Genomic DNA, 24,166 nt, shown 5'->3' on the forward strand with positions numbered 1-24,166 from the left:
GGCAAGTATTCTAAGTTTCGAGTTTTATCAAAGAAAGAAAAGCTAATAAGATGATTGTGTTCTACCGCGTGGTCGGTTAAACAAATGTAATCTTTGTCAAAAGCTAGCCATTCCCCAGTGGCTGTTATTCATTATAGATTGAATTTTCAAAATTTCTATCAATAAAGCAAAAGAGAATCTTCACCCCAAGAAAAAGTCGTAGTGGTAGTATAATTTTTTTTCCTGCAATTACTAGAGAGAGCAGAAAAAAGTAGCAAGTCATAGATTTAAAAAGCAAAAAGTTGCTTTTGACGCAAAAAGAAATATTGAAAAATAAGTAGTATAAACTTCTGACTCAAAAAAATTATTGGAAAATAAATATACAAATCTGCCAATAATGAATAGAATTTAAGTTTTATGCATAGTCAAACCTATTATTGTAGGTTACCCAACTTTGTAATAATTTATTTATTTTTTTTTAAAAAAATGTTGAATAACCTGCAATAACATGCCAAATTTATCTGTATAAAATATTTTATACACCTCACAAAAAAGTTAAACTCTAAAGAATTTAAATTAGCTTGCGAACCAAATTAAAGGTATCGTAGAGGTGCTTGCACATGAAGTTAAGCACCTTCTTTTCTTGCCTGACTCTCTTTTTTCCTTGTATCTCAAAATAGTTAGTTGTTTAGTTAAAAAATCAATGAGTATTTTATTATTTTATGTCTATTTTATTTTTATGATTAAATATTATTATTATCTAATTCATTTGTTAAAATATTAAACGTATTATATTCAAAAAGTGATAGTTAAATTAACCAATCTATTTATTATTATTTAAAATATGTGTCAAGTTTACAGTGAATAATTAAGTAAATATGCACGGAGAAATCAGTGGCGGTTCAATAGTATAGTGAGGGGCGAAGTTCAACCAAACCCTCTTGGCAAAAAAGGACATTATATATGCAAGATATTTTTTCAATTTATATGTACATATAAATTTTGAACCTCCTGCTCTTGCTCCCCTTTCCTGCTCATCTCTCACCCCAAAGAGAACTGCTGCTATTGTATAGAGAGCGTCGCTAAGACAAAAGTCTCATTCTTGAACTTCCATGCATAGTTCACAAGTATAGTACAGTATCACCAACTTTTTTGAAAATGGACACAATGAGAAAGCTAATAGTAGAAGTAATTGACGCGCGGAACCTCCTTCCTAAGGATGGCCATGGCACTTCAAGTCCTTACGTAGTTGTCGATTTCTATGGACAGAGAAGGAAGACGAAGACGATCACTCGTGATCTCAGCCCCGTATGGAATGAAATGTTGGAGTTTAAAGTCGGAAAACCCTCTGATGTTTTCGGGGACATGCTCGAGCTAGATGTTTATCATGACAAATTTATTGGCCCTACAACCAGGAATAATTCACTTGGAAGGGTCAAATTGAGTGCTACACAGTTTGTCAAGAAAGGTGAAGAAGCATTGATCTATTATCCTTTGGAGAAGAAATATTGGTTTAGTTGGATATCCGGTGAAATCGGTTTGAAAATTTATTTCGTTGAACAAGTTCATGTGACTCTACCTGAAGAAGTCAAAATGGAGGAGCCTAAGCAAGCACCAGCATCTGAGTCATCAGAACCTGCATCGGAAGGTGAGACGCCAAATAACACAGAGAAGCCACCTGCAGAAGAAGTTGCCGCGGAGAATCCTACTATCAGCCTAGAAGCTGAGCCTGAACAAGAAAAGTTGGAGAAAGAAGCTGGGAGTAGTGTACTAATGGATCCACCACCAGAGTTGCCAGTACAGGAGGATGAATTTAATCAGGTGAAAAGATCTGTATCTTTAGGATCTATACCTGAAGTAAAGGTGAGCAAAATTACTGGTCCTAGGCCGATTAGTCGTGCTTCATCTGTTAGCAGCTTCATGTCGGATGCTGCTGCATTGGACAGATCACTTCCGATTGAACGGTCCTCATTTGATCTTGTAGAGAAGATGCATTACATCTTTGTTCGAGTGGTAAAAGCTCGATCACTTCCCACAGTTGGGAGCCCCGTGGTGAAAATTGCTGTTTCGGGGAGCCATGTTGTATCAAAGCCAGCCCGGAAAACAGTGTTGTTTGAGTGGGAACAAACATTTGCTTTCGGTAGAGACACACCAGTTGATTCTTCCTCCTCCCTCTTGGAAGTCTCAGTGTGGGATCCATTAAGTGCCAAGTCATTTGATCCTGCATCGGATGTGGCATCAGGACGTCTGTTTCTAGGTGGCATTTGCTTTGACGTGAGTGAGATCCCCCTACGAGACCCACCTGATAGTCCTTTGGCTACTCAATGGTATAGGCTTGAAGGAGGTGGGGCTCATAGAGGTGATCTAATGCTTGCCACTTGGGTTGGGACTCAAGCTGATGAATCATTCCCTGAAGCTTGGAAGAGCGACACTGCTGGTAATCCTGCTTCTAAATCTAAGGTATATCAATCTCCTAAATTGTGGTATTTGAGGTCATGTGTGATAGAGGCACAAGACATTTCTCAGCTCACACATATTTCAAAGGAGTCATCATATCAGATCAAGGCCCAATTGGGATTCCAAGTTCAAAAGACTAAATCCATCACCACAACTACTGGATCTCCATCTTGGAATGAAGACTTGGTCTTTGTAGCAGCTGAGCCATTTACTGAGCACTACTTGCTATTTCTCCTAATAGAAATGGCCAGGCCATCGAAAGAGGAAACCATCCTTGCAGTTGCTAGCATACCGCTCAGCACAATCGAGCGTCGAGTGGATGACCGTAAGGTGGCGTCCAGATGGTTCACATTTGAAGATCCTAATGAAGAGAAGAGAATTTACCAAGGTAGAGTCCACTTGCGCCTTTGTTTTGACGGTGGATATCATGTGATGGATGAAGCAGCCCATGTTTGTAGTGATTATCGTCCAACCGCAAGACAACTATGGAAAGCACCAATTGGGACTGTTGAATTGGGAGTTATTGGATGCAAGAACTTGTTGCCCATGAAAGGAAAGGGGTCTACGGATGCTTATGCAGTGGCTAAGTATGGCAACAAGTGGGTACGCACGCGTACTGTATCTAATAGTTTAGAACCTAGGTGGAATGAGCAGTACACTTGGAGAGTTTATGATCCATCCACTGTGCTGACTATTGGAGTATTCGATGGCTGGGAAGATGTATTCGAGTCAGATGGGTGCAAGGAGACAATGAGGCCAGATTTTCGGATTGGTAAGGTGCGTGTGCGTATTTCGACATTGACAACAGGTAAAGTGTACAGGAATACTTTCCCATTACTTTTGTTATCACAAGCTGGTTTGAAGAAAATGGGGGAGATTGAATTAGCAGTGAGATTTATACGTGCTACACCAACGCTTGATTTCTTACATGTCTATTCACAACCATTGCTACCCATGATGCATCATGTAAAGCCTCTTGGCATGGTTCAACAAGATAGTTTAAGGTTTGCAGCCGTCAAAATAGTAGCGAGCCACTTGACAAGATCCGAGCCGCCTCTTAGGCGTGAGGTTGTGACTTACATGCTTGATGCCGATTCACATTCATTCAGCATGAGAAAAGTTCGAGCAAATTGGTTCAGAATCATCAATGTCATCGCTGGCGTAATTGACATTGTCAAATGGGTAGATGACACACGTGGCTGGAAGAATCCGACTGCAACTTTACTTGTGCATGCACTGTTGATGATGCTTGTTTGGTTCCCTGACTTGATCATCCCTACATTCGCCTTCTATGTGTTTGTGATCGGTGCATGGAATTACAGGTTCAGATCTCGAGATACTTTACCTCACTTTGATCCAAAGATATCACTGGCAGAGTCACTTGATAGAGATGAGCTTGATGAAGAGTTTGATGCATTGCCTTGTACTAGACCAAACGAATTGGTACGAACCAGGTATGATAAACTGCGCATGCTTGGTGCACGAGTTCAGACAATCTTGGGAGATTTCGCAACACAAGGGGAGCGAGTGCAAGCATTGGTAACTTGGCGTGACCCTCGAGCCACAGGGATATTTATTGGGTTGTGCTTTGTGGTGGCATTCATTTTGTACTTGGTACCATCTAAAATGGTAGCTATGGCATTTGGTTTCTACTATCTCCGCCATCCCATATTTAGGGATAGAATGCCTTCCCCGGCTTTGAATTTCTTTAGAAGGCTGCCTTCACTTTCAGACAGAATGCTCTAGTTCTATTTAAGAATTACTTTAGCATGATAAGTATGAAAGGGAAGCCGAGCGATTGGTGGAATATTTACGTACTACTTCTGATTTGTGTTCCATATGCTATTGGGAACAATTTTCTTTTCTTGCTTTTTTGTTATGTATACGTACACTATATATTTATCGACAAAATTAATTAGAAAGAAGGTAGAGTTCATGAAAGCTGATGATTTATGTACAAGCTTTTAATATGGTTCATTCAACAAGTTTAGATAGCTCTTATTGCCCTAGAGGTACAACCCAGTCAGGCCTCTTGCTTACTTCCGAGCGTTCCCAAATACAGAGGATATAGCTGGTAAAGAAATCTTCCTGAACAGAACATCTCTATGTATTGCTCCTGTTTTCCAACCATTTAAGACCGGATTCAATAGCAGATTGCCTCTCTTTCACCTCCACTCCAACAACAGCTCGAGCCAATTTTGCACAACATTTCCTTCCTCGGAGTCCATGAGTCGAACTCCTAGGCTAGTAAATCAGTGAACTTTCCCTGCCATTTTCCCTTTTACCTCTTCCAAGTAATTAAGTAGCCTTCCATTTTTCAGCATATCCTATATGACTGATGCTCTTGTAGGGAACACATGTGAAAATGTTTTATTTCACGCTCAATATTGTTTTATAATCTTCTTTGTGTGTCAGTCGTTTAATGAAATGCATAGATGACATTACTTGGGTCAACATACCGGAGAATGACATGTATATATGTATCTAATCGGGTTCACGACTCGACTCCCCAACTCCAAGATTCCTCTGGCTCAAAAAAAGAAAGTCTCTTAACATTCTAATTCTATTATTCTTACAAGTAGATACAAAATAACGTTTCTTCCATTTTGAAAAAGTCGAAATAGAGTCCCCACAAAATTTAGGTGAGTTACTGCAAACCTGGCCATAATTTAGACGTCATTAATTTTAGTAATTTTCCTTAAGAATTAATTTTACCTGCACAATGTTAAGAACAAACTTTGAGAAGTCTTCAAACAACTTTGTTGCCATCTTTGGTGTTGTATGATACAAACATTGCCTTGTACAATTTTGTGTAAAAGAAAGAAGAACTATAAGTTAGATAAAGATGGGAGCCAAAGCAATTTTTTATTTGTTTGGATATGCAAAAACACTGCTTTTTCGTATTCATGTAAGAAAGACCTATGTCAACTGCAGATAACATATCCAAAAGTATACTTCTCCTATTTACATCCAAAAATGTTACTACTACATATATATAATGAGATTTCTTTCGGTATCTAGCAACCCAACATTAGCAATACAATAAGTTTTATTTTATTAAATTTGTTTTTCGATCTTCTCTTTGTGAATTATGATCGGACAGTTCGGTACACTAAATCTTCTGCAATGTGTGGGATTCGAAAAGAAATCAAACCACAAGGGTCTATTATAGACAGTTTCACCTTACATTTCTGTAAGGGACTATTTCCACGTCTTTATGAATCATGATGTCTATTGATTTGTTTATACTTTTGGTACATACTATAAAAATGGCCAATGCACGTGTCTTTTTACAAAGGTCTAATCAAAGTTTTGACTCCTTTTAATCATTTCATAAATGGTTAATACGTAGGTCTTTTACTTTTACTATAATGACCCTTCTTGTTATTTTCTGTGTTTCCGCTTATTTTCACCGTTAGAGCTTTTCCATAACTGCTTCAAATCATTTATGACTTGCTGAAAATGATATTTGGTTACCAACTCATTTGATTTTTAGGACCAATTCCCCGTTTAGAAGTCTTCACTGGTTTCGAATGGCCACCAAGCAAAAACTTCAGCAAAACGACCTTAGATGGGAATTCCTACTACACAAGCATCTCTGGATTATCGACTTTAGGCTAGAAAGACCCTTGGTTCGGGTCCCAATACACCCGAGTTCATTTCTACCTATTGATCAAAAAGTTGAAAGATTGAAAGATATAGGTGTGGGACCCACAATTGGTCTAAACAGACTCAGATGGAAAATCAAACTTCACGAATGTATCTAGAACATCGAATTTAGTAGAGCTACATAGTTCTTCTACGAAAAATGGAGTCTGAATGAGTCTGGGAGGTCAAAATAAGTTTTGACCTTGCGGATCCCATTTAAGTGCGTTTAAAAAGTCCCCTTGGTCGAATTTTGACCATTTTCCACTTCTCTTTGAACCCTAGAAGCTCTAAAATGACTTGATAACTTCAAATTAATTCTTGAGAATGAGTTAGAAGCTTTATTAATATATATATTCGTGATTAACAATGGATTTGAGGTCAGAATCCTTCCATTTCATGCTCTAATTTCTTGAATTTTTTATCAAAATTTGAATTAGATTGAGGGCATGATTTTAGCCCAAATAATCTTGGTTTTCAATTGATTCTTGAGGGTTATGATTCCCTAATGATAGTTGAACGTTGGGTTGACCTCCGTAATGTGTTTTCCATATGTAGGACCCACTTGGGGGAGGGGGAGGGTTTGGTGTTATTTTTGGATCCAAAGCACAATGGTGCAATATGAATATCAAAATTATCATAATGATGTGTAGATTGTATTTTTGATAGCTTGGCACCTTGAAGAAGCTTCTCAAAAAGGAAAAAAAGATTCAGCAGTTCGTGAGCTTTCTTTGAATTTGAGGTAGGTTAGGCTTACTTCTTGTTAGATTGAGCTATGTTATAGTATAGTTGCTATATCTTGTTAGATTGGGAGTGGTTCTAGGTGTTGTATTGATTAAATGGTAACATTTGGGATTAGTTGAATTATTTTGGATATTTGAACTCATATTTTGGAATACTTGACTTGTAGGCTAGAATCTTGGTTATTTGGACTTTATGTCTCGTGGATTGCATGAGAATGCTCCAGTTGCTTTAGTTAGATGAGAGTGACCTTGACACTCATGTTTGGGGTTAGTTAGCCCTAGTTACCTACACTTGTGGGAATGCTTTAGTTTTCATGAAGGAGTTAGGAGTAATGCTTGAGATAGATTATTATCTTTAGACTATTGTGACTCGCTATTCACCTAAGACTTGACTTATACACCTTTAGCTTAGTCCCAGGTAGAAGATGGACTTAGTGTATACTTTGGTGGATTAGTTGTGGGTGCTTAACCCATCTTAAGTTTGGATAGATATAGTATCCTTGGAGGCCTTAGATGCTTGTTAAATGTTTAGAGAATGCGCTTGGGAACATGATGGCTAGCTTTGGTAAATGAATTATGGTGACTACATTAGAAGTAATAAATTGTTTGTTGACTAAATTATGTTTAATTCTAGTAGCTATAGATTTGCTACTCCCTCTGTTTCAAAAATAATGACCTACTTTGACTTGACACAAAGTTTAAGAAAATAAAGAAGACTTTTAAATTTGTGGCCTTAAATTAAAGTTGTGTCAAATTTATCAAAATACCCTTTAATCTTGTGGCCCTAAACATGCCATGTGGAAAATTTGAAATTAAAGTATTGCCAAAAAAGAAAAGGGGTCATTCTTTTTTAAACGGACTAAAAAGAAAAGTAGGTCATTCTTTTCGAAGCAGAGAGAGTATTAATCAAGCCCATGACTATGTTACCATTTGGGCCATTGACTAGACTATTATTTTGGGCTTTGGGCTATGATATTATTTATGTTATGCTTTTGTCTAGTAACCAAACTATTGATTATTCTAGAAAGCCCTCTCTTTGCTAATATTGTAAGTCTTGATATTGAGGCTCTATGAGGCATATTTATTGTTCCTGGGGGGCTATGCTACTAACCATGTCGAACCTGATAATTCATTATAATATTCATGCTATATATATTCATACATCTATGGATAAATTGTCCTTGATGACAAATGATGAGGTGTGAAGGTATGCTCTTTCTTATTTCTCTTTTACGTTATCACTCGAGAGGCTTGTCGTTTACTTTAGCCCTCATGGGGCTTGCATTTTACTTTAGCCCTTGTAGATCTTTTCATTTACTTTAGCCCTTGTGGGCTTGTCTTTTATTTATTGGCATTTATTTGTATATTGTGATGTTATGATGATTCCCAATAATGTGGGAAGATATATTGATGTTATGATGATGCCAAGAAAGTCCAGAGATTATATTGATGTTATGATGATGCCCACCAAGGACGAAGAATGTATTGATGTTATGATGACACCCCATAAGGCCGGAGGATATATTGATGTTATGATGATGCCCGACAAGGCTGGAGGATGGATTAACATTATGATGATGCTCGATTTAAGTCTGGAGGATATGTTGATGTATTGATACCCGGTTTGAGTCTAGAGGATATGTTGATATTTTTATGTATGGTAAATATATATATATATATATATATGTACATGCTTTTATAAGTATATATCCGTGTGAGAAATGAGGGTTTGATGTTGAACTTAGGGCATCGGTTATGGATCACTAGTGTTAAATACTTATAAAGTGGAGTAGTCATTGTTTTATGATAACTAGGGAGTTGTAACGGTTATTGTTTTAATGATGAATCAATACTAGTTGGTAAGTGGGATCTAGTTTGAAAATGAGGATCCACCTAGTGAGTAATGTTAGCATTAAATAGTGGTTAATGAAGAAATGTTGGCCATTAGAATAAGCTATGTGGTGACTAATTGACTATTAAATGATTATATGACTTGATGACTAGAGGTTAATGGACTAGTTAATGACCTTTGTATAGTAATATACATTAGTTAGTAAAAGTGGATAAACTTATGGCTAATGATGATAATATGGAATGAGGACCTATGGTCGAGGTTGTTGCCTAATGGAAGATGAGAAAGTGTTCGATTGTGATAAATGCGGAATATGGTCGAATGATGTTGAGTATTATTGTGATAAATGTGGAATATGGTCGAATGATGTTGAGTATTGTCTACATTGTTGGTTATATATATATATATGTTATTATTTTCTTAGGTATACTCTCCAGTGGTATGGGATGCCATGATGGGTTCCTTTACTTTATGCACTATTTGATGTGTGGGCGCTAACTTTGTACTTGTGTTGCTTGTGAATGTGTTTGTGTTATTTTATAATTCTGAATCATTTATTTCTTACGCATGATGGTATTGATATGTGATGATGTGTTATGGTATATTATTATTCTCATTTATTATTTATATTATATACAGTGATGATGAAGATGATTGAGGTTCAATTTTGTACCTTAACTTAGATATGTTTACCATGTATTATATCATCTCTATATCATGGCATAGCTTAGTCGGCCTTTGATGCCTACTGAGTACCTGTTGTTTTGGTACTCATACTACACTTTTATACCTTTTTGGTGTAGATTCCAGTACTAGCTACCGTCGTTGAGTTGAGTTCGTGCAGTGTTGATATTCCGAAAATAGGGTGAGCTCTTGGAGTTTTGAGTTGCCCGTTTCCTTCTATCTTTGATTTAATCTTTTGTATTCAAGATAGATGTATTAACTATTTAAGATTCTTGGGTTGTATTTCTTTTACTGTTCGTATTTAGGTTCTCTTATACTAAGATTACCAGGTCGTGGGAACGGTATCCATAGTTGATTATCTTTTTATATTAGAACACTGTTTATGTATATCTTGTGTTAATTGATTTTGGCCTAGTTGGGAAATTCCTACCTTAACCATTGTGCTAACTCCGGGTTATGGTATTGGCTTACTTACTGGTGGGAATTGGTAGGTGCCATCTTGACCTGTAAATCAAGTTATGATAAATTGGTATCAGAGCCTAAGTTCACCGGTATTGTTTGTATAAGAGCAAGTGTCTAATAGAGTCTTGCTGATTGGAAAGTTGACGTTAGTTTGCTATCTTCGGGAAGCTATGTGACATTCTTAGGAGTCCTTCACTTCCTTTATTCATATTGTGCTAAGAGTTTGAGTTGGTTTGTAGAATATTTCCTTGACTTCCTCTTTCATAGATGTCGAGGAGACGTGCTACCTCTATGCAAGATAAGGGTTCTGAGCCCGAGCCCAGGGATCCTTCTCCTATTCGTGGACTACCTAGAGGTCAAGAATGGCCTTATGATATGTCCCCAGCTACGGGCCAGGATAGGAAACCTTCCTCAGACCTTATCCTTGCACTTGAACCAAAGATTCCTCCGCTATAGCCAGCGGTAGGCCAGGGAATAGCCTAAGCTCTACCAGGTTTCATTCCTTCTTCATTTCTCAGATATGCCTTAATTTTGATGCTGAGTATGGTTGTTGGTATACCGTGTGATGTTGCATAAACTACTAGGACAAGGGCGCAACCTGTAGTTGCAACTTCCAGAGTTGAGATTCCTCTTACGCTGACAATCGTTTTGCTGGTAGACACGCAGCTAGTTGTGACCCATCCTGCTACGTCTACTGAGAAGCAGAAGATGTTGGGTAGATTTTTTAGGTTGGCTCCGCCTAGGTTTTTTGGTGCTCCTGAAGATGATGTATTTAGTTTCTTACTGCTTGTGAGGATAGGCTTTGTGGTTTAGGCCTTGTTGAGACTCGTGGTGTGGATTACACCACCTTTTATTTAGATTTTTTTGCTCATTACTGGTAGAGAGGTTTCACAGATTCTAGACCAATTGGATCTTTTCCCTTGTTATGGACTCAATTCTCTAAGATGTTCTTGGAGAAGTATATGTCGCACAACATTAGAGATCAACTGAGAGATTAGTTCTCCAGATTGGAGCAGGGCTCCATGACAGTTGCCGATTATGAGGCCCATTTTTATGAGTTAGCCAGGCATGCGATATCTATTTTGGACACTAAGTATGAAAGAGTTTATTATTTTGTCAGAGGGTTAAGACCCTCTATTCGGATGGCTACTCAAAGTCTAGTTGTTGTGGGTAGGACTTTTGTTAATGTTCATGCTAAGGTAATGGAGGAGATGCACAGGGAGAGTCGTGAGGGCTGTGATAAGAGGCCTAGGTTCCAGGGCAAATTTGGTAGGAGTCATAGTGATTCCTGACCAAGAGGTGGTAGTTCTTATGCTGGGTATCCTTTGCATCCACCTTTTCAGCCTCATAGTCAGCTTAGTTAACCAGTTTAGGTAGCTCTTCAGACTACTAACGGAGGTCAGTATTGTATTAGTGGTCACCCTAGTAAGGGCGGTAATCAGTCTTCTAGAGGTTCATCTATAGGTTATTCTAGACATAGCTGTCATTCCGGATTAGCCATATCTATTGGTGTTGGTTCTACTCGTGATCCCTGTTATTCTTGTAGGCTTCTTGGTCATTATTCACAGGAGTGCCCTAGTCGTGGGCAGTGGTTGCTTTAGCCCAAGGTGTTTCCCCTATTAGAATATTTCATCCCTCAGGTAGAGGTGCTTCTCATGGTCACTGGGTGGTTATCAGGGTGCTCAAGGTTGTACTCAGGCAGGCGGGATAGGAGGCCGGCAGGCGTGGTCAGTTATATACTGTACCTCTTAAACCCGAGGCTGAGACTTCGAATATTGTTGTTACAGGTATGACTTTGGTGTGCCGCAAGTTAAATCTTGCTTTATTTGATCCTGGATCCACTTATTCTTATATATTTGCTTATTACGCACCACAATTGAAGTTGACTAGTGATTTATTATCTGTGCCATTGCGTGTATCTACTCTCATGGGTGAATCTTTAGTAGTGGATTGAGTATTCAAATCATATGTTATAACAGTTAGTGATGTTGATACTTGTGCCGATCTTATTATTCTAGATATGTTGGATTTTGATGTGATTTTGGGCATAGATTGTTATCCCACTATTATGCGGTCATGGATTATTTTACAAAGATCATTACCTTACCCATGCTCGAATACCCCCAGTCGTGTGGTAGGGAGCAGTTAGCCATGAGCCGACAGGGATTATTTTTTATGTCCGTTCCAGGAGACTTATATCCAGGGGATGCGAGTCTTATGTTGCTTATATTTGTGATACTCATGTGGAGAGTCTGTCGCTTGACTCTGTTCCAGTCATTTGTGAGTTTCCTGATGTGTTTCCTACTGACCTACCTAGTATTCCCCCAGTCCCTAATATTGAGTGTGCTATTAACCTCGAGCCTGGCACCCAACCTATTTTTATAGCACCTTATCGTATGGCTAACACCGAGCATAAGGAGCTGAACTCTTAGCTTCAAGATCTTCTTAGTAAGGGTTTCACTAGATCGAGTGTGTCCCCATAGAGAGATCCTTTATTGTTTATGAAGAAGAAAGATAGCTCCATGCGCATATGTGTTAATTTTAGGCAACTTAATAAGGTGATGGAGAATAACCATTATCCTATGCCTCGCTGATGATTTGTTTGACTAGCTTCAGGATGCAGCTGTGTTTTCTAAGATTGACTTGAAATCAGGTTACCATCAATTGAGAATTCGGGTTGAGGATATCCGGAAGAAAGCTTTCAAGACTCGTTATGGTCATTATGAGTTTTTAGTGATGTTTTTTGGATTGACTAATGCCTTAGTCGCATTCATGCATCTGATGAATCACGTGTTCAGACCCTATCTAGAATCCTTCATTATTGTGTTCATTGATGCATTCTTGTTTATTCGAGGAGTATTGAGGAGCATGCACAGCATTTGAGAGTCGTGATTTGGATTTGGTGGTGGTAGTTTTCATACTTAAGATTTGGAGGCATTACTTGTATGGTGTGTATTGTAAGATTTTCACCGATTATCGCAGTCTTCAGCATCTTATGACCCAGCGAGAACTTAATGCTCGACAACATAAATGTATGGAGTTGCTTAAGGACTATAATATTTTTGTCTTGTATTATTCGGGTAAGTCGAATGTGGTAGTTGATGCCTTGAGTCGCAAGGTAGTAAATATGGGTAGCTTGGCCTGCTTATCTATTTCTTAGAGTCTCATGGCATAGGACATTCAGTCCTTAGCTAATTTAATGAATTGTCTTGATATTTTTTGATACTACAAGTATTTTGGCTTGTGTGGAGGCGAGGTCTTCCCTATTTGATCTAGTTCATAATCCTCAGTATGAAGATAGCAAGCTTAGCCTACTTCGTGATCAGGTGATGAATGGTGTATCCGAGAGGCATATTATTGATTTTGAGGGCATTCTGAGATTTTAGGGTCATGTTTGTGTTCCTCATATCGGTGATGTGATTCAGTCGATTTACATAAGGATCATAGCTCTAGATATTCCATTCATCCCAGTACAACTAAAATGTATAAAGATTTGAGATAACATTATTGGCGGGATGACATAAAAAGAGATGTGGTGGACTTTGTAACACGTTTTCTATGTTGTCAGTAGGTAAAGGTCGAGTATCAGCATCTTAGTGGTTTGACTCAAAGATTTCCTATTCTCGAGTGGAAATGGGAACAAATTACTATAGACTTCATTAGCGGTTTGCCTTATACTTCCCATGGTTCCGATGGCATTTGGGTTATAGTGGATCATTTGACTAAGTCAACATATTTTACTCCTATTCAGATGACTTTCAATGCTGAGAGATTAGCCCATATCTATGTTCGGGAGATAGTTCATTCACATGGGGTGCCCATTTCTATCATTTTAGACCGTAGTTCTATATTTACTTTGAGGTTTTAGGGAGCATTCAAGGAGGAGCTGGGTACTCGAGTGGATGTGAGTACAGCTTTTCATCCGTATACCGATGGTCAATCCGAGCGGACTATTAGGTTCTCGAGAATATGCTCCAAGCATGTGTTGTGGACTTTGGATGCCAGTGGGATCAACACTTAGCATTGGCAAAGTTCGCATATAACAATAGTTATCATTCAAGTATTGAGATGGTGCCTTATGAGGCTTAGTATGGTAGGATATGTCATTCTTTGATCGGTTGGTTTGAGACTTACAATGTGAGGCCTTGTTGTACGGATTTGCTTCAGAACTCGTTGGATAGAGTCAGGGTGATTCAGGATAAATTGAGAGTAGCAAAGAGTAGGCAGAAAGCCTATGCAGATAGTCAGCTTCATGCCTTGAGATTTAGATATGGTGACCATGTATTTCTTCGTGTATCGCCCATGAAAGGTATGATGAGGTTTTAGAGGAAGGGTAAGCTCAGCCCTCAATACGTTGACCCTTTTGAGATTCTCAGCGCAGTTGGTAAAGTGGTTTATAAGTTAGCTTTACCCCTAGATTTTTCTACTATTCGTTCAGTTTCCATTGTCTCTATATTACAAAAGTATATTCTGAATCCATCTTATGTTCTTAGATGGAACTCAGGCCAGTTAGATGAGTAGTTGACCTTTGTGGAGGAGCCCGTGCTTATTTTGGCTAGTGATGTAAGGTGGTTGTGTACTAAAGAGATTCCTGTATTTAAGGTTCAGTGGGGGCACCGCGCAGTGAAGGAGTCTACTTGGGAGATCCAGAGCAAGACACGAGCCTAGTATCCTCACTTGTTTGATATTTCAGGTATTTCCTCATCTTTAACTTTCAGGGACAAAAGTTCCTTAGTAGTGGATGTTGTAATGACCCTTCAGGTCATTTTCCGTATTTTCGCTCATTTTTGCCGTTAGAGCTTTTCCATAGTTTTCTCATGTTATTTATGACTTGCTGGAACTGATAAGTTGATTACCAAGCATCTCGTTTGGTTTTTAGGACCAATTCCCCATTTAGAATTCTTCGTTGGTTTTGAATGGACACTGAGCAAAAACTTTAGCAAAATAACCTGGATGGAAATTCCTACTGCACCAGCATCTTTGGAACATTGACTTTAGGTTAGAAATACCCTTGGTTCAGATCCCAATACACCCGAGTTCATTTTAACCTATTGGTCAGAAAATTAAAAATCATAAAATATGAGTGTGGGGCCCATAATTAGTTTAAATGGCCTTAGATAATAAACCCAACTACACCAATGTATCTGGAGCATCAAATTTAGTGGGTTTACATCGTTCGTTTGTGAAAAATGGAGTCTGAATGAGTATAGGAGGTCAAAAATAAGTTTTAACCTTGTGAACCCCATTTAAGCGCGTATAAAAAACCCACTTGGTCGAATTATGTCCATTTTCCACTTCCCCTTTAACCCTAGAAGCTCTAAAATGACTTGGTAACTTCAAATTAATTCTTAGTGGTGATTTAGAAGCTTGATTAATGTATATATTCATGATTGACAAAGGATTAGAGGTAAGAATCCTTCCATTTCATGCTCTAATTTCTTGAATTATTTACCAAAATCCAAATTATCTTGGGGGCATGATTTTATCCCAAATAATCTTGATTTTCACTTGATTCTTGAGGGTTATGATTCCCTAATGATAGTTGAACTTTGGGTAGACCTCAAAAACGTGTGTTTCGTATATAAGACCCACTTGGGGGGGTTTTAGCATCATATTTTAACCCAAAGCACAATGGTGCAATATAGGTATTGAAATTATTATAATGATGTATATATTGTGTCTTTTTATAGGTTTTCACCTTGAAGAAGCTTCTCGATATGGAAAAACAAAGATTTAGTGATTTGTGAGTTTTCTTTCGATTTGAGGTAGTTTAGGCTTACTTTTTGTTAGATTGAGCTATGTTATAGAATAATTGTGATATCTTATTAGATTGTAAGGGGTTCTAGGTATTTTATTGATTAAATGGTAACACTTGGGATTAGTTGAATTATTTAGTCCATTTGAACTCATATTTTGGAATACTTGACTTATAGGCTAGAATCTTAGTTATTTGGTCTTCATGTCTCATGGATGGCATAAGAATGCTCTAATTACTTTAGTTAGATGAAAGTGACCTTGTCACTCATGTTAGGGGTAAGTTGGCCCTAGTTACCTACACTTATGGGAATGCTTTAGTTTCCATGAAGGAATTAGGAGTAATGCTTGAGATAGACTTTTACCTTAAGACTATTGTGGCTTACAATTCATCTAAGACTTGAGTTAGACACCTTAGCTTAGTCCCAAGTAGAAGATGGACTTATTGTATACTTTGGTGGATTAGTTGTGGGTTCTTAACCCATCTTATGTTCGAATTGATATAGTGTCCTTGGAGGCCTTAGATTCTTATTAAATGCTTAGACAATGCACTTGGGAACATGATGGCTAGCTTCTGTAAATGAATTATGTTGACTACATTAGAAGTAATAGATTTGGTTATTGACTAAATTCTATTTAATGCTATGAGTAGCTATGGATTTTTTTATTAATCAATCCCATGACTATGTTACCATTTGGGTCATTGACTAGACTATTATTTCGGGTTTTGGGCTATGATATTATTTATATTATGATTTTGTCTAGTAATTAAACCATTGTTTACGATAGAAAGCCTTCTCTTTGCTAATATTGTGAGTCTTGATATTAAGGCTCTAGGAGGGATATTTATTGATCTCATGAGGAACTATGCTGCTAACCATGTTGAACCTGATAATGCATTATAATATTCATATTATATATATTCATACATAAATGGATAAATTGCCCTCAACGACAAATGATGAGATGTGAAGGTATGCTCTTTCTTACATCTTTTTTACTTTAGCCCTCATGGGGCTTGCACTTTACTTTAGCCCTTGTAGGACTTGTCTTTGCTCTATTGACATTTATGTATATATATTAATGTTATAATGATGCCTGGCAAGGTCAGAGGATTTATTGATGTTATGATGATGCCCGGTAAAGCTGGAAGATATATTGAAGTTATGATGATTTCTGGCAAGGACGGATGATATATTGATGTTATGATGATGTCCGTCAAGGACGGAGAATATATTAATGTTATGATGATATCTGAGAAGGACGGAGGATATATTGATATTATGATGATGCCCAGCAAGGCTGGAGATGTATTGATTTTATGATGATACCCGATTCGAGTCCGAAGGTTAGGTTGATGATATTGATACCCGGTTCAAGTCCAGAGGATATGTTGACATTGATATATATGATATATATATATATATATATACTTTCTTTTATACGTATCCGCGTGAGAAAGAGCGTTTGATGTTGACCTTAGAATGTCGGTTATGGATCACTCGTGTTAAATACTTATAAAGTGGAGTAGTCAATGTTTAATGATAACTAGGGAGTTGTAACAGTTATTGATTTGATGATAAATCAAGACTAGTTGGTAAGTAGGATCTAGTTTTAAAATGAGGATCGGCCTAGTGAATAATGTTAGCATTAAATTATGGTTAATGAAGGAATGTTGGCTATTAGAATAAGCTATGTGGTGACTAGTTAACTATTAGATGATTAAGTAACTTAATTACTAGAGGATAATGGACTAGTTAACGACCTTTGTATAGTAATATACATTAGTTAGTAAAAATGGATAAACTCATGGCTAATGGTGATAATATGGAATGAGGACCTATGGTTGAGGTTGTTACCTAATGAAAGATGAGAAAGTGTTTGATTGTTATAAATACGGAATATGGTCGAATAATGTTTAGTTTTGGCTACATTGTTGGTAATATATCTATTGTTATTATTTTCTTAGGTGTACTCTCCGGTGGTATGGGATGTCGTAATGGGTTCCTTTATTTTATGCACTAGCTAGTATATGGGCGCCAACTTTGTACTTGTGTTGCTTGTGAATCTGTTTGTGTTGTTTTATGATTTCAAATCATTTATTTCTTACAAACGATGGTATTGACATTTGATGATGAGTTATGGTATATTATTATTCCAGTTGATTATTAATATTATATACAGTGATACTGGAGATAATTCAAGTTTGATTTCGTACATTGACTTAGATATGTTTATCCTTCATTATATCATCTCTATATCATGGCTTAGCTTAGTCGGTCGATGATTCCTACTGAGTGCCCATTGTTTTGCTACTCATACTAAACTTCTGTACCTTTTGGTGCAGATCCGAATACTAGTTACCATCGTTGAGTTGAGTTCATATAGTGTTGATATTTCGGAGATAAGGTAAGCTCTTGGAGTTTTGAGTCACCAGTTTTGTTCTATCTATGATTCAGTCTTTTGTATTCAAGATAAATGTATTAACTATTTAAGATTCTTGGGTTGTACTTCCTTTACTATCATATTTAGGTGCTCTTGTACTAATATTACTTGGTAGTGGAATTGGTATCCATAGTTGATTATCTTTTTATATTAGAACACTGTTTATGTATATCTTATGTTCTTTATTTTGGCCTAGTTGGGCAGTTCCTACCTAATTAACCCATTTGTTAGCTCCGAGTTATGGTATTGGCTTACTGATTGACAGAAATTGGTAGGTGCTATCATGACCTATAAATTGGGTCATGACATTTGCAGTTGACATAATCATGCTAGATAGAACATACTATTCATTTAGGTATAAACACTTTAGTAAATAACACAAAGAGCCCCTCGTATATTTATGGAAAGTGTAGTACTCTACACTCTCGGGCTAGAATTTGAATTGTTCTACATACGTGTGTAGGCCCAAACACCATAATTTCTATTTATATATAAGGGGTCGTTTGGTGTGTGGTATAAAGGAAAAGTAGTTTTGGGATAAAATAAAGGATTATTTTATCCCATGTTTGATTGGAGATATTAGTTAATGCCGGGATAACTTATCCCACCATTTACACCATAATGATGGGATAAGTTATCCCATATGCATGGTGGTATAAGTTATTCCGAGATTAATTATCCGGGGATAACTATTTCCCGTCCAAACGACCCCTAAGTGTTTAGATCAATTTTCTAGTGTGAAGTGTTTTGTATGTGACTTAAGATGATCGGAACCCTCTAGCACAAACACGCATTTAAATTCCTACTACCGATCAAGTTTTCGAATAAGTTTCTATTAGGATCAATTTCAAACGAGCATTACTCCTAGAATATGAAGATTTATGTGACCCAATACCCATTAAATTAAAGGTGTTTGAGATTCTTTCCAACGCCGCCAAATATTCATCAATTCGAGTTTGAAGCAAAAAATCTACAAATGTTTTAGTAAAGCACCATCCTAGTACGTTGGCCAGTGTCGGCGGAGTTCAAGCTAGGAGACCACTAGTTTGCCTCTGCATTGGGATGCACGATACGGAGCACGCCTCTCTAATGTAAAATTCCACTTTTGTCTTATCAAATTTGAGGTAAAGTAGTGCTTTTACCCCATGTTACTTCCCCAGTCCATTTTTATACTCAAAAATCATCCTAAACTATGAGAACTATTTTCAAATCCCTAATTCCTCTTCTCTCCCAAAAATCCAAACTTCCAACCCTAAAGCTTCAAGAAAGACTAAAGATTTAAGTTTCTCTTCAATGTTTTCTCATCAAATTTGTCACCAAGAGTATGTGAAATAAATCCAAGTCAAGTAAGTCTTCATATTGATTTCAAGCTAGGGTTCCAAATCAAGGCTCAAAGTCAAGCTTTATCAAATTTTTTCATCAAAAGGTCTGTTAAACAACGCCCTTTCAACTAAAACTATTTAGTGACTGATTCTCCAAATATGAAACTGATTTTATGTGAATTTGAATATGGGTTTTGAGGATGATTTTCAAAGCATATTTTATTTAAGCTTGTGAAGCCTTTTCTACGAAATTGTTCTTGAATTGTCACTTTACTCTGAGAATTGAGATTGATTGATTTAAACTATGAATCCTTGCTATTATGAATATTATATTGGGACATGTTAAAGTCAATAAATTATGATTTCTCTTATAAAAAATTTAATTTCTCAAGTATTGATTTTTAGTAAAGAAAGAGGTAAACTATTACATTCCTCGGTTCCGTATAACAATGATGTTTAAATTTGAAAATTGTAAACCTTGTCCCATACTTTTCCTATTAAGATTTATGTTATGAATCTTATGACTTGCTTTATATACTACTTTGTCCCTTCTCGAAGGTCGCATGTCAGTACTCATCGTACTAACCATTCCTAGATTCTACATCTTTTATGATGTAGGTTTAGAATCATTTCTCTGTGGTTCTGTGTGCACTAGGATTTCTTGGGACAACAAGTAGCAAGTGGTGAGCCTCCATCTTTCAGAAGGTATATAGTTTCTATCATTAGACTTTGTCTATTCTATCTTATGGTATCATTGAGGCCATGTCCTAGCTTTGAATTACTTCGTAGACTGATTTCATTATGTCGTATGTTGGTATTTTTATTTCAATTAAAGTTGGACTTTCTTTTAGTAGGTCCTTTTTCCATAGTAGTTTATGAATATGCTTATGACAGTATGTTAAGGGGTCTTTAAAGACCTTCATTGGTCTGGAATACCCGTTACTTCTAGATCCTGGGCTCAAATTATGACAAATATGGTATTCGAGCATAGTTCAAGTTTCCTGGGGAGTTTTCTTATGGGTGTGTAGCGCACCACACATATAAAGAAGAGGCTATAGAGCATTTCTTCAATATTGCTCATTCTTTCATACTCCAAATCGTGCAATAGTGTTGTCCGTAAGAAAGTTATCCAAATTCTTGCTTTGCTCTAATTTCTCGAACTATGCCTCATTTTCGAGGTGATGGAAATACAAGATCTCGTAATCCTAACAATGCGATCATTTTAGATTGAGTCATCAAAAGTCACACAACTACACAAGAATTTGGGAAGAGTCCATTAGTGTGTCAAAACTTATTGATTTTAAGTGTATACCCTTATCTTCCTAAATCCTACATTGAGTTAGGTGAGCCGTATATTTAAGCCTTCTCAAAAACCTTATTATAGATGACTTCCTTAAGGAGAAGATACGTAGATGAATAATGGGGTAATTTTACCACACAAATGATAGTGTAAATTAGAGTGTTATAAATAATCTCAGGGCTAGAAATATATAGTCATAAGCTTAGAAGCCAAAGATTTGGAGGTAGTAATTAATCAAAGATTATAGCCTGATTCAAGTGACCATTAACTGAGTGTTGTGGTAGTATAATCATATAATGTTGGCTAAGATGTAGTAAGATTTGTTGATTTTATGGTGGTTAGTAGAAAAAATGGTGATTAGTTATGATTAGATAAAATATATTTGAATTAGAGAAGGAGGTCGTGATGGCTTGTTATTATTGTAGTAGAGATCAATTGTTGGTTGTTAATGGAAGGATTGATGATTAAGAATTTATAGACTCAAGCTTTAATTTGTACTTCTTGAAGGGGGATACTCCTTGATCTTTATAGATATATCAAGATAGTTTAAATGTATATGTTGGTAAGTAGTTGTGATGTGAAAAAAGAAGAGTGTATTAATGAATTGTAACTAGATGCGTGGTAGGACCAAGTTTGACTATTTTTATTATAATGTTTTAGTGACACAGTGCATCTTTATTTTACCTAGCTGTTGTAAGCTAGCCTAGTTTGTAAGAAGATGTGTAGTAGCAATATTGTGAAGATGAAAATGTGTTTGTAAGTCGCAGTTGAGTGGAATAGGAAATTAAGGTTAATTAATATGTCAAATTTTGATGGACTAGAATAGTTTGTGGGATATGCTTATCGAAATTTTAGTTGGTTCTAGATACTAAGTTTGAAATTTAGGTGTTGACTTTAGTGAAAAGAACGGTAGCTCGAGGTTTGTGATACAAGATTTGTAGAAAGTTGGTGTAGTAGGTTTGACATGATGTGTGCAAGAGCTTAGATTGATAACTAGTGAAAAATTTATAACATACAATTATGATGTATACATAAGGACTAGTGTTAAACAGTGGATTGCGGTTAAGTCATTAGATTAATAAGAGCCTTAAGTTTATAAGAATAATTTGTACCTAGGTAGTATGTTGTTAGATAAGGTTTTAAGTTAATAAGTGTTATATGTTCCTAGTAAGTGTTCTTGAGTTGTTTCGTTTGAAGAAGGCTAGGTAAATATAGTATGGTGTTTCCTAATGCTGAATTGAATGGAATATTTTTTTATAAATGAGGTTAAACGTCTTAATATAGATTTAAGTTCCTTTGAGTTGGGTAGATATAATATTAGAGGTGTTATACTAGTGGAATATGAAGAGGAGGTCAGATTTTCAACTTTTAGAGAGTATGCATATGCACATCAATGAAAATGTAAGTTATATGATGATGACAATGGGGGATAAAGGAAGTTTAGAATAGTACCCTTGGAAGGAATTTTATACCAACAAGTTAATATTTATTCTATAATAGTTTATTAGGGCGAGGTTAACTTTCTTGTGCATAATGATACCTCATCTGGCTGAGTGTTGTGCATATAGCTATATTTAGAGATAGTGACTATGTCCAAAGACCTAGGATAGCAGTCTTTGAGCTAAGGGGGAGATGATAAGACATTAAACCAATGCTCGTGTTGATATTCTAGTAATGATGGGTTTCAAAAAAAAGTTTTGGTGCGTTCCATCGAAACCCGTTCTTATTCTATCGTATTCCTTGTAATTTAGCCAAGGAGATACTCTCCCTATGTCATATGTATTCATACCAGTAGATGCTCTCCCCATGTCTTATGTATTCATGTCAGTGCTTAATTCCACACTATGTAGTGAAACATGAGGCAGTAGTGTCTCTTAGTGGTTAAAAATTTTCTCTAAAATTCTAGGACCCAAAATCTATATTATGATACTCATGATCTATGAATCCATGTCTCACGTTATGCATAGTTCTATGAAACTATACTTTGTATATGTAACCAACTCATATTTTGTCATTTTTAAGCCTAAAATAATACTCTCCATATAAATTCATGACCATTCTCAGTTCCCAAAATTAGAGGCAATATCATCAAGTAGAGGTGTAACGACCTAAAAATTTGATGAAATATGTGAAATTTGTGTTTTGTATAATTTGACTATTTTACCCCTCTCCGTAGTTGTATTATGGTATTTCTAGGGTGTGGGAGTGGTTGACATAATTTTTTATGCATTTCGTATCATTTATGCAATATTGTGGTTTTTGATGGCTTCGAGAGCCTTATTTTGGACTTATGTGGTTATATTTTGATCCGTGCGATGGATGACCAAACGGACTATGCCAGCAGCTCCAGAATATCAATTTTAGGCTAGGTAGACCTTTGGTTTGAGTCATGGTTCACCCGAGCTCATTTCGACCTATTGATCAGAAAGTTGGAAAATTAGAAATATGGGTAAGGGACCCACATTTGATCGAAACGACCTCGGATGGAAAATCCGACTTCTCCAACAGATCCGAAATGTCGATTTTAGTGTTTTAGCATATTTGTTATGATTTTACGGCTTTTAAATCTCATTTCGACCCTCGGTTTGGAAGATTATGATTTCGGATCTCGGGGGTCAATTTTGTGAAAAATGATTTTTTTTGAAAAATATGGTACCTCCATCGCATCCGGAATGTCGAATTTAGTTGATTGCATAAATCGGACTCCGAACGAATCCTGAGCACCCCATCGAAGTCCACTCCGAGTTAGAATAAAAAAAACTGCTAAGTTATGCAGAAAAAAATCTGCAATATATATAGCAGCTTTTTCACATTTTTGGCCCATTTTGCTCATTTTTCATCATGTCTCTTGAGATTTAAACCCTAAATATTTTGGGAGCTTAAAAGTGAAGTTTGTGAGAGCTTGAGAAGCTAGATTAACACCTATTTCTTGATTTTAATTACGGATTTAAGGTAAGAATTCACCCTTTTCGTAGAAATTTCTTGATAAATTTCTCAAAACCCCAAAAATCTTAGGGCATGATTTTAAACCCAAATTTCATCCTCTTTCACTTGAATAATATTTTTATCTTATAATTACTAGTTTTTCATCAATCTAACCTTCAAAACAACTCTAATTTTTTATTTTAACTCGAATTTCAAGGATTTTACCTAGTAAAGCTCAAAAATGGTTTTTCTTCGATTTGAAGCCCGTTTTTCACTCAATTTAATTTAGATTTTCATCTATAGGTTCCTAAAAATATGGGAAACATATTTTTGAAGTAAACTTCCAATTTTGCCCTTCTTTTTTTGGAAACCTATTTTGGCGGTCCGTTTGACCCCGAACCAAAAGTAGTCAATATGGGTATCGTTGGTTTTGTTTTGACATGTAGATTTCATATTTGATATTTTTAGTAGAGTTTGGGATTGTTCGTGAAAACTAAGGTCGCCGCAGACCGATTTCGGCTTTCGAGGTAGGTTATGGCTTAACTCTTCAGACCGGGCTGGGTAGTAAATGGTGGTACAAAATGCATGTTAAGGGTGG

At 36.6% G+C, this 24,166-nt stretch overlaps 1 protein-coding gene across 1 annotated transcript; it reads left to right on the forward strand.

Annotated features, from left to right (window-relative positions):
- The first annotated feature begins 874 nt into the window (after nucleotides 1–874).
- Nucleotides 875–4,377, forward strand: LOC107875401 (protein QUIRKY). Its single transcript, XM_016722114.2, has one exon. It carries the CDS (start codon nucleotides 1,138–1,140, stop codon nucleotides 4,180–4,182), a length of 3,045 nt encoding a protein of 1,014 aa, XP_016577600.1. The 5' UTR covers nucleotides 875–1,137; the 3' UTR covers nucleotides 4,183–4,377.
- The last annotated feature ends 19,789 nt before the right edge of the window (nucleotides 4,378–24,166 follow it).

The sequence above is a fragment of the Capsicum annuum genome, chromosome 1 (assembly GCF_002878395.1).
Source record: "Capsicum annuum cultivar UCD-10X-F1 chromosome 1, UCD10Xv1.1, whole genome shotgun sequence".
Taxonomy (NCBI): Eukaryota; Viridiplantae; Streptophyta; class Magnoliopsida; order Solanales; family Solanaceae; genus Capsicum; species Capsicum annuum.

What these genes read in the sequence shown, in the direction of transcription:
- LOC107875401 (XM_016722114.2), top strand. Translation starts at nt 1,138, where the DNA reads ATGGACACAATGAGAAAGCTAATAGTAGAAGTAATTGACGCGCGGAAC.